This window comes from Merops nubicus, unplaced genomic scaffold (assembly GCF_000691845.1).
Source record: "Merops nubicus isolate BGI_N331 unplaced genomic scaffold, ASM69184v1 scaffold3197, whole genome shotgun sequence".
In the NCBI taxonomy this organism is placed as follows: domain Eukaryota; kingdom Metazoa; phylum Chordata; class Aves; order Coraciiformes; family Meropidae; genus Merops; species Merops nubicus.
Genome location: NW_008619389.1, coordinates 15,647 through 27,416, shown reverse-complemented (window position 1 = coordinate 27,416; position 11,770 = coordinate 15,647). Strand labels below are relative to the sequence as shown.

Sequence of the window (11,770 nt, the reverse complement as noted above, 5' to 3'; positions counted from 1 at the left end):
TTGACTTCTGCATGGCTGGTGTGTTGTTAGTGGGACTGTTGTTTAAAGCATTTTAGTTTTACTTGGCTGAATTTTGGTATTGGTCTCAACCGCAAAGGTATCACTTTTATTATCCTTTCCTAACACACTAAGAGAAGAACTTCCCGGGTTTTTAATCTACAACATTGTGAGCATGTTTGAATGATCAAAAGAGACGAGGCTGTTTTATCTTAGTGAATTAACCCTTTCCAGAAGACCACAGTGGCTGCAAGCCTAGTTCATTTCAAATATAGGTGCAGTTATGTTTACATACTTGCACAGCCACTTAATTACCTTTTTTTTTTCTTTCATAAAACACATTGCAATCATTGTACCTTGATTTAAGAAAAGACTTATGGGACAGTGAATTGTAGGAAGATAATGAAGATCTCAGTGTAACATCCCACTTTCTATTCATTGAACCCAAAAATTAAGCAAATTTGATCAATTGTTGTGGCTGTGTCTTTTAACCACTTATTTGACTTAGTAATAATTGACCTTAAGTTCTATAGTCTAATGCCTAAATGTAATAATTTCTCTTATGGAAATCCAGTTTACCATTATATCCAATTAAAAAAAAACATGTTCCAGTTATTCAGAGCAATAAGCACCATTAAAGAAGGAAATACAGACAAATAAAATAGAAATTATATGGGAAAAAATATATCCTTCTTATAGCCAAAAATAAATGCTTAATCTTAGTTTTACAAACCCAAAATAATTCATCAAACTGACTTATTTCCAAACCAGACAGGCTTCAGGACAATAATATTGTCAAGTCTTGCTGAAATCTGGCTTGGCTGAAACTTAGATAGTTACAGACTGTTTCAATAGTTTTCCAGTTGCTTTTGGAACTGGTCTCTGCTGAATGACTGCAAGGTAAAAAACAAACTCAAACTAAGCTTTCCTTAAGGAGGGTCTTTCTTAAAAAAATGGTGAAATAAAAAGCAAAAATCAGAAAGTTTGAAAGCAGAGGAGGAACACAGAACAGCAACATGCTGAAGGGAAAAACTGCTGGATTTTTCCTATCAGAAGAATGAATGTGATTAACACATTGTTTTGAACCTTTTCAATGCTGTGTTTAACTCCTATTAAAATTAAGGATCAGCTTAAATATCACAGTTATTAAGCTTCTAAATCCTCTGTTCAGGGGCATGTGCTTGGGAGGGTTAACTGTGGGAGCAAGATTTAAGTTGACATAAGTCTGTGTGGAAGGCAGTTTTGCTAAACTCACCATTTTGTCCAGCACTGTCAGGAAATACAAAAAGTGCCCCAATAGTAAAATGTGTGGGCAGAGACCCCAGCTGCAGGTTGCTGATGTACAATCTTGCTTCTCAAACATTTGGTTAACCTTAAGTCTTGTGTGATTCGGCATAAAATTTGTTTTCCAATTTCTAATTTTTAAGCAGCTTTTAAATTCTTTGCAAAGTTATGCATTTTCATTCTAGTATCCAAATCCTAAAACTGCTACATTCATAATTGTCATCTTTGTTTGCTAAAGACTAGAGTCTGCTGCTTTCAGCTCTGTCAGCTCTGGATTTGATTTGGTCTCCAGCAATTACCAGGAAGGTGGTTGCTATAGTTGCACTAATGAAAGGAGCAAGCATGTTTCCTTGAAGACAATGTAAGCAAGCATAAATAAACAAATGCTTCAATATATTATGTGGCAATATTAGCATAAATGAGATATTACTTCAAGAGGAAGATGATGATTTTAGCCCTTTTCAGTGACTTGTTATATATCAAGCTTTCCACTTCTGACTCAGAGCTTAGCTTCACCTGATACAAGTTTTTTGACAGGTATTTAAAGCATTATTACTTTTATAGGACTTTCTTCTTCATTATGATGTCATATATTTGTTTGTTACCACATTTTTCCAGGGACAATCCATCCCCATAATTCTTCTGATCCTCTTAGGCAAATAATGGGAGCATAGGTGGAGGTTCACGACCAAAGCCAGGAATATAAGAAAGTTTTAATTTTAAAAAATCCTTTTAAGTTGCACTGAACTTTGTCAACTCTGGTTCACTGAGTTTAGCTGTAAGTGTGATTCTTTTCTGACAAGTGACTGTAAAAGCTGTATTACACATTGTCATGTTTATCTTTTAGTGACTTTGTGTCAACTTTGTTCAGGTTGTTGGATTTTTTTTTTAAACCACCAGATCTAACAAAGGACCAGAGATTTCAAGGTCATGCTGTGTTCATTCTCATGTAGCACTAGCAATAATGATATTTCTGAGAAATGAAATCTCTCACTCGTCATAGCAAACCACTTCAATATCTAGGAGAGACTGTGCTGTTAGATTTGCATGAAGCACAAAAAAAATCCGTTCTACCACCAAGCTGAAATCTCCCAAAACAACCTAGTGGTACATCTAGGAAATACTCTTACAATATTAGCATTATGTATTATATTAAGGTGGCAAAGTTCAGAGGTATTGATTCTGGCTCATCGTGGGACAAGCTTCCATCGCTGTAATAAAATATGGGAATTATCCTGCAGAGTGATTACTCTAAGAATCTATCCTTGCATTAGTACGTATCTGTGAGCAAATGGTATTACTTACCTGAATTATTCAGTACACTTTTAATAGATCTTAGTCTTTCTGGAAAATGTTGAGCAGTTTTTACTAATGGCTGTGTGATGCTAACTTACTGTCTCGTTGCTTGGTTAGGATAGAGGTAAGTTTCTTTTGGAGGTACTGGGTGTTGGAGGCATCGGGCCAAGATGAGTGGAGCATGTTTTAAAGCAAACCTCCTCATTGCTAGCTGCTAAATATATCTGGTGTTTTAAGAGGAAAAGTAAATACCACGTGGTAAAATGACATTAGTTGGACACACACTAATTCCTTTTCTTATGTGATTTCTAGCTCTGACCTAGCAATCTACAAACTCTTTTCCTTTTCTTCTCTCCTTTATTTTGCAGTTAACTTTGACCACTTTCAAATATTGCGGGCTATTGGAAAAGGGAGTTTTGGAAAGGTAAGACTCAGTATATTTTTAGCAGTTAAAAATCTAATAGAGGATTCCTTTGTGTTTCTGATGTGCCCTCATTAGGCTATGAGAAAGAAACGTAGGTTTTGTAGCCTCTTCTTTCTTAAAGACACCTGATCAGCAGTATAAACTGACTCTGACCAGTCATTAAATTATTTCTATTACAATATATTCACTAAAATTAATTTAATAAAAGTAAATGTAGTAATTAACTCTCATAAATGAGGATTAGCAGAATTTAGAAATCAGTCCTCAAAACAAAAAAAAACCTAAAAGTGGAAGCAGACTACATTTTTAGACAGCCCGCTAGAGTGACCTTATTCTAAAATCTCTGGACTTCTTTCTTTCTTTGAAATAATTGCAGTATTTTAAAGCCATTTTACATAGATTCAATACACTTGGGATCGTATAAACTGACATATGCTCTAATTATGATCATTGGGTAAATGTTTATTGAATTCAACAGGCTTTTGCTGAAATGAGATTAATGGTTTATTTACACATGAGTAGATGACCTTTCTTTCCTATATTAAAGACTATGACAAGGGTTTAAATTTTGATATGGGCGAATACAAGGCCATGTGGTCAGAGACAATAATATTAGAAAAACATTAAAACAGTTACAGGAATACATTTGCAGGTGAAGCATGACTTCAGTAGCTGATCAAGCAATAGCTACCTAGATCTTCTTTTAAATGATTCTTGAGTATAAGCCAGCTGAATGTCAGTCAGTTACTTCTGTAGCTAGGCATTAAGCACACACAGGATTTTGCTGGCCCTTGGCCTTCTGTGCAAAAAAATGACTTTAATTTTACAGAAGTCTGAAGTATTTCTCACAGAAAGGCATGGTCCTGCTTTGGTTCAGTAGTCTCCAAGAGAAACCCTTTCTGAGGTCTGTATGAGAATATGCTGCTAGTGCCATCGTTCTGACTTTTAAGGGATCGATTGTTTATTATCATAATACACTGATGGAATATCATGTCAAACTAGAGGTTCAGGAGAAGTTAGGCACAGTATAAGCAGAGATACATAAATTAGATATATCAAAATCGTGCTGGCAATCACAAAGATCACCTACATCACTCTTTCTTCAAAGCTTCCCCATTCAGACCTCTGCTGTCTCTGCCTTTTCAAAGGGGCTGTAACCCTTCACATCACGCAGGAAAATAAAAAAGGCTTTTTGAAGGCTTCTTGGTTGTTGTTTGAGCCACTCTTCTCATGTCATTCAGGAGGGTGGTAAATATTTCTATGATATTTGTAGAAACATCTAATTTTCTTACAGGTCTGTATGGCTGCAGTGTTCTTGTGAACCTGCTCTGTGGATATGTATAGGTAAAGAATAGAGTTCAAGAGCCTGAGAGAACATGTTTCGTGCAAGAAAGGACTCATGCATCAGTCCCTTCCAAACTTAATTCCTTATTTTGCAGCTGTCAAATGCAACAGAAGAGTCCTTGGTGTAACAGGCTTATTTTTCCCAAATGAATGCAAGTTTCTGACCAATCATCTTGTTTTTCCTTCCACAGACAAGGAAAGAAAGAAACCCATTTAAAAATGACCTATTATACCATAGCCAAAAGCAGAACATGGTAAACCCATCACCTGTTTCAAGTGCTTTTCTCTGCAGTCTGCCTTGTCTTTATTGTTCATTTAGAAGCCTCATTGCTGGCACTTTTTCCTTTTTACTGTCCTTTTGGAAGTACCTGGCAGCAGAAAACACCAGCAAATGATGCAAGACTTCCAATCTCTATTGACTTGCTCTTTACTGTTCCGGTCTATTGTGTTCTAGCATCCCGCAACATGTAACACTGAGTTGGGTATAACACCTTCCCTAAACTGCCTTCTTCCTTTATGGCTGCTTTGTGGCCTTTTTTGTTTTCTGAGAGCAGTAGGATGTTTTAAGACATGCTCTACTTTTTTATTTTATTGCTGTTGGTACAATTGTGCTCTCTCTCTCTCAATGTCTCTTAAATTGCTGTTGTTGCTACAGCAACCTTTAGGCCTCTGCAGGATATTGCTGCAGGAGGTAGCTGATATGGCAGACTTTGTGCAGCTCAGCTCACCCCTGTGCACAGAGCTCAAGGTGATCCTCGGCACCTTACCTCTTCTGTCAGAGCTGGCTGCTTCAGCAGCGATGTGCTGTCCCTTCCAGCTGGCTTCAGAGAGCAGCTCCCTGCCTTTTCCTTTGGCATCTTCAACTTACAGAAGCAACGCTTGCTGTTCCAGGAATTCCTAGGCCATTTGGTATCAAATGCTTTGTATCTCAAGGGCTTGTCTTTCTGAGAAGTTGTAACCTGTTTTAAGCTGTTGCCTCAGTACATGCTCTTTCATAGGGGCGTGTTAAGAGCAGGTGCAGCCTTGTACACACTGTAGCATCTTCCCCAGAAAAAGTGAACATACATAACAGCAGTTGTGAGGAGTGAAGGAGACAGACATGGAGAGAAGAGAAACAAGGAGCATACTCTTGTTTTCCAGAAACAACCAGACTCACTTCAGAGGTGTCCTTTCAGAGCTCAGGTTGTACCTTGGTAAGGGACAGATGCAGAAGCTGAGCTCTGACCTTGCGTAGGACCATTGCAGCCACAGCTTCTGTGTAGGTCAGTGGTTCTTTTGTTCAAGTGAAGTGACATGTAAGCTATGGCAGACTGGTGTGACCACTCAGTGAATACGTGCCCCCACACCTGGGCACGTGTATATATAGCCAGTGTACATATCTGTACATAAGATACTGGTACAGACCTGTGAGCTGATGCAAAAGTGACAGTGGTACTCGGGAAAGGTATCTGGCATCACTAAAAGTAGCCTTGCTGGCTTCAGGGACCTTACTGTGCTAAGTAGATGAAAGTAGCTCTTTGCTTATGCTTTGCTGTTCTTACATCTAATGGGAAACATTTAATGGTTTGGGTTTTTTTTTTTTTTTTTGGAAGACCTTTTAAGCTAGTTATGCTTGGCATGTTCCAGCCATCATATTTAAAACAAACAAAAAAAAAAATATGTGGTTCAGGTCAGAAATCTTGTCCGACAGGTTTTCGTATGTTAAATATTTGCCCTCTAAGTCAGTTCAGAAGTAGACAATTTAAAACATGCAAACCAAAAATAGCGAACACTGATATAAGTGGCTATTTCTTTAAGACACATGATACCTTAAAAGTGCTCCCTCATGTTTAATATGGCAAATATTTTCCATTTTATTTGTAGAGCCATCATTCTTATCAAACAAAATATTGCAAAAAATATATATATTTGAAGATCATCCATTAAGTACAAAACTGATTAGGAAGGAAGTACAGTATCATTGTTCTTTTCTGCAACTGTAACCATATAATTTCAAGCTTACTGCCACAGAATAATTTGTATTCAGGTGCAACAGCTAGTTTTCAAGGATATTATAGTACCAATTTTCTTCAAGTTCTCTGTTCATGAGAGCAGATATATGGAACAATTGACTGACTTCCTTAAATTAATTTCAGATTATGATTTCGGTGTGCAAACTCTCCCATTTGTCTAAGATGCTGAGACGCAGGACTTAATTCTGATTAATTTGCTTGTGTAGATCAGTGACTTCCTCTGCTGAAGTAATTGAAATTGCATTTGTGTTAAACAGATGGGAGCCCAGAATCATGTCTGCACTGACTGAGGGTGCTTTACTAAATAATATGTAAAGTACTTCAGAAAAAAATATGCTGCTATCCTAAAAGGAACATAACACAACTGCAGAATATTAATATTGTTTGACAGTATAACCACTTATTTTTTCAGCTTGAGTTAATATGAAAGGATACTAAGCAGATGCTTGGTCCCTGCTCCAGCTGTTGTGGTTTGCTCAGGGGAATCTGAGAATAAATGCCCCTATTTCAAGGAAATTCCCTGGCAGTGTAAACTTATAGCATCCATTCTCCAGCCTCTTTGAGTAAATCTTTCCAGCTCTGCTTGTAGTTTTTCAGAACATGTGGGTAAGAACAGACAAGATAGCAGTATTTCAGGTTCACGCTTCATAACAAGTTTGTCAATTCCTTCACTGACTGTGAAACATATAGATGTATTTCTGCCTAGTAGTCCCCTGCATTTAGGTGAGTATTGTCTGCCCATGCAGTGCCACAGCCCCTCTGGTGGGCTATGATTACTCATGGCACCTGTAGATGCCCCATGTGATCTACTGACCTGACATGCTTGGTGCATAAGACTACGATACAGAAGCACAGCTGAGATGTGCACTTCAGCTGCCAGCTCTCCACCTAACAGCAACCTTGTCTAGAGGAACTTTCTCTGACTGCAGTTTTGCATCTCTCCTTTTTTATGATCTGTCATGAAACCATATCATGAAGTAGTCTGAGATGTCTGAGCACTCATGTATGAAACTGGGATCAAAATGGCTTTATTGAGACCAAGTGCTCCTGTTCCCTTCTGTTCTCTCTGGACCAAGCACATGGCAGCTAAAAGTCTTTTGAAGTTAGTCGGAAACAGGAGAAATCTGTGTTCTGCAGCAAGTCAGACTTTTCAGCCCTCTGTGTCTTTTGCTCTGGGAAGAACTTCTCTGAATCTACCTATGACTGCTCAGCCAACACAGCCTTATGCAGCTTTCTGCAGCAAACCATTAGCAAATTCTGCTCCAGTTTTATTCAGCATAACTCTCTCATTTCACTAACCTAGCCTTGCAGCAGTCTGTGGGGCACTGTCACCCACAGCAGTCTCCTTGGCTATGAGACCCATTAATCTGCAGATCCAACTCAATCTGTAGGTGCTTTGTTTTTGATGTGAAATCAGATGAAATTTGAGAAGGTAGCTTAGAAGTGGACCGTAGCCTGTGCTGCTCCTGAAAAATGAATTTAGGCCCTGTAGACACAATTTATTGGTTTTCTTCCCCTGGTTCTAAGAGAAAGTAGATTCGCACTCTCGTCAAATTTCTTTCAATCTGTTAATTGAGGGCAATTCGTTGTTACCCTCTCCCAGACTTAAAAATTATACAACCCTGTGATAACAGCTAAGACACGTAGAAAAATCCTCACTAGAAAGGAAATATTTTAATAAGAGACGTTTAAAAATAAGCACTATATACCTCCAAAGAAAATTAATGTGGATTCATATTGCCCACATTTAATTAAACATGTACAACACAGGTGCTTATAGTCAAGATAGTCATCTACAGTCTCTTTAGAGAGACTTTAGAAGAGAAATGGTCCATCTCCCTAGAGTTGGTCTCCTGAGCATATTTGGACCCATACCTTAGGTGGAGATGGATGTGTTTGTCATTATTTGCTAACTATGAAGCTGGATAGCAGTTGAGTTCATGACACATTTGGTTTGAATGATCACCTGTAGAGACTGCTGAAGCAGTGATATCATTTTGAGCAGGGCACAGTCTGGGCTATGGTAAATGATATTTACAGAAAATACTGAAAGAGGATGTTTTAGTAATGCAAGCATGATAGCCTTCCATACTGATATGTGTAAATAAGGCAGCTCTGCACAGACTTCCACGGTAATGAGTCATTGCAGAATTTGTTTGTTGATGTGCCAGATCACCTGTTTGTCCCTGTTTTAAAATAACTTATTTGGAAAGAATTTAAACCATAAGCAGAAAAGTACAATTAAAATATCTCCCATTAAGACTGCATCTGTGAGGAGAGCTTCAGGGCTTTCCCTTTCTTTCCCGCAGCAGTGGGAAAGTTTCAGCCCATTGACATCCTGCTTAGAAGACCAGCTAGCCGGCAGGTAGAAATGCCAGGGAGGATTGCCACGACGACTCAGGGCTGTCATAGCAATGTCGGGTGTTTTGCACAATAACATCAAAGTGGATGCATTGTATTTCCTGATTTTTAGTAGGAAGTTACTTGAGTGCATTCATTAAGATCCTGTTGATTTTAAAACTGTGTTAAAAGATGTGCGTAGGTACGCATAACTAGAAAATATTTACTCTCATTCTGCTTTAAAGCTGAATGCTAGGCAAGCTTCTACAAACAGAAGGTCTGTTCCAACTGTGCTGAACACCCTTGTCTTTACTGGCAGCACTAAGTACCTTCTGGAGCCACAGCAGTGTTTCAACAGTTTCATTACATACTTAGGTGCTGTGTATGATCCTAGTTTGCAACATTGGCCAAACCTGTAAGCCTCAGCTGGGCAAAACTTCATTCTCTCAGCAATCTCACTAGTCAATGACCCAAGAAGGATGCTTTTTATATAGTGGAATTGAAGGCTTCTGCCAACATCTCAGTCTTGGCCAAGTTTCACATGAAAGTTATGCTGCAAATTCATGTAAGTGAATGAACTTCTCGACTTAGATTTTTATCCAAAATCCATCAATATTGTACTTCATAATGTGATTCACTAAAGTGAAGTGCCACATAATCTCAGACAGGATGTCAGGAATTGCCTCTGAAAATTCTGCTTTTTTGAATTCCACTTTTGAAGAACCTGTGGAAGATAGAACAATTAATTTCCATCTCACCATTTCAGTTCAGCTCCAGCTGCTACCTCTTCTTCTCCCAGCTTCCTCAGCTCCAGTTCCCCGTTGTTCTACAGCCTGGGTTCTCTCTGTATAGGTGTGAACCTGTATTTATCTTAAGGGCATCATCAATGTTCAGACTTTCCATAAAAGCCCAAGCAGGGAAATGAAACTAAAATTCAGTTCTCACCATTGTGCAACATTGATGAGCTCAAGATAAAACATTGTCATCCATGTTTTACTTAATTAGCACAACATCTCCTAATGTTAGGAAAGGTAATTAGAAACTCTGCTTAATCACACCTTATGATTATATGCTAAAAGTACTCTATTAACTCCTTTCTTTGGAGTAGATTTGAGCTCAAGGACATGCTTCATGGAAATAGAGTTGCAGAGAAATAATTGCTTTGGTTTCACTGGCCCAGTTTCTCTTTCAGGGACTGGAAAAAGGGAGGGGAAGTAAAATATGCTGATGGTAGGCTTCTGGAGCCTTTCCTATATGTTTAAGAAATAAGTGACCACATAGTAAGTCTCTTTAGTGTCCTCATGCTGGCACTGATAGTTCTAAAAGGTCCAGAATCCAGATGACAACTTGTTAAAGTCAGAGGCTTCAGCTGTAGGAAGTTTTCTTAGTTTCTCCTAATCATTTGTGAATTTCGAGCATGCAAGTTCTTTAAAATAAAACTCAAACCCAGAAGGATTTATTTTTGGCTTACACCACGTTTATAATTTGATCTCTGAATTTTGTGTGTATACTATGATTTTATGTGTGTATTATGGGAGTGTGTATGTACATATATATACACATATAAAGTAACCATGCCCATACCAGACAAATCCTGAATACCCTTGAATGAGGTGAAGACACTACAGAGTTGTGATATGTAAACCATATGATTCCAGTACATAGTCTATATACATCTTGATGCTAAAAATTTTTGACTGTAGCCTATAGGTGTATCAGTAATAGAAATGTTGCACCAAAATTATATTTTCAACTAATATTCTCTTGGCTGTGAAGACATGTTAGGAGTGTTACTTAAAGTCCTAATCAATTAACAGGAAAACTGTTCAGAGCAAAAGTCTGTTGACGATATGGTTTTACTCTATGTGGGTATGTAGGGCTGTTATGGAGGTGAAATTTATATCACCTTTGTGGTTAAGACACAGAACAATCTTATATTCCTGTGTTTCCAGAAATCATATTTAAAATTGTTTCTTTGATATGGTCCTGGTGATACTCTCCAGCTTCATTCACAAAGTAAACTACCATGATGAAAAATAACCTGTGCCTTTCGTGGGAGTTCTCTTGACTAAGATTTTCTTCCTGTATTTAAAAAATTACTTGGATTTTGTCAAAAGAAGAAAACAAAATTAAGGCAAATAAATTTACTGCTAGAGACTAAATCATTGTAATAGTCTCTTGTGACTTCAAAAATATTATTATGAATGTCTGGATGAAAATTCTTTTATTTTCAACAATAATTAAGGGAGCATGTTTCTCATATTCAGATGAAATATTGAGCCTTGTGAATATAGGCTCTGTTTCTGATGCAGTAATCAAGATCTGTGTATTGACTTGTGGGAATTAAGACTATGATTGTGCACTTTCCTAGGCAGGAGCCAGTAACTTCTGTGACTAATGAAATAGCAATCGGAGTGCATTCCTCACAGCTTTACTGTGTAACTTCTGAAACTTAGGCCACTTTTCTGCATCCACATTTCTTCTTGGGCATGGATGGGACTTTCTTTTGCTAATTTATTATATACAATCTATTACAAAGAATCCTGCATAGCTGTGATGTGGACTTTCTGAAGGTGTTCCTAGGTTGTAGTATCCAGATCTGGATTACTGAAATATGATAAAAGACTTATTTTTTTTCAAAGTCACAACTGAGTTTCTTTTCTGTAGGTGTCAAACTTTTTATTCTGTGCTGTTGATTAGGTGTGCATTGTACAGAAGAGAGACACCAAGAAAATGTATGCCATGAAATACATGAATAAACAGAAGTGCATCGAGAGAGATGAAGTTCGAAATGTTTTCAGGGAGCTACAGATAATGCAAGGCCTGGAGCACCCCTTCCTAGTCAATCTATGGTAAGTAAGCCTTTAAAATTCAGTGAAGGATCTTTTGTTTTTTACCTTATTGCTGAATCAGTTCAGGCTTTGGAAGGCTAGAAAGCTGAAAAGTATGAAAAAATTTTGTTGACTTTTTTTTTGACGTATTTAGGTTTTGCAGCATTAATATTTTAGAGGTGCCCTTTTGTACTGGAATATTTAAAATATCACATTAATATTTTCATTTCGCGTTTGGTTTC

The 11,770-nt window shown here is 37.7% G+C and overlaps 1 protein-coding gene across 1 annotated transcript; it reads left to right on the top strand.

The window, feature by feature from the left end:
• Nucleotides 1-2,945: 2,945 nt before the first annotated feature.
• LOC103776250 (serine/threonine-protein kinase 32B-like) lies at nt 2,946-11,553 on the top strand (the record flags this gene model as incomplete). The annotated part of the gene is made up of 2 exons (XM_008943749.1): nt 2,946-3,001; nt 11,398-11,553. Coding segments are annotated over 2 exons (212 nt in total), but the record flags the coding sequence as incomplete, so codon positions are not given.
• Nucleotides 11,554-11,770: the final 217 nt, after the last annotated feature.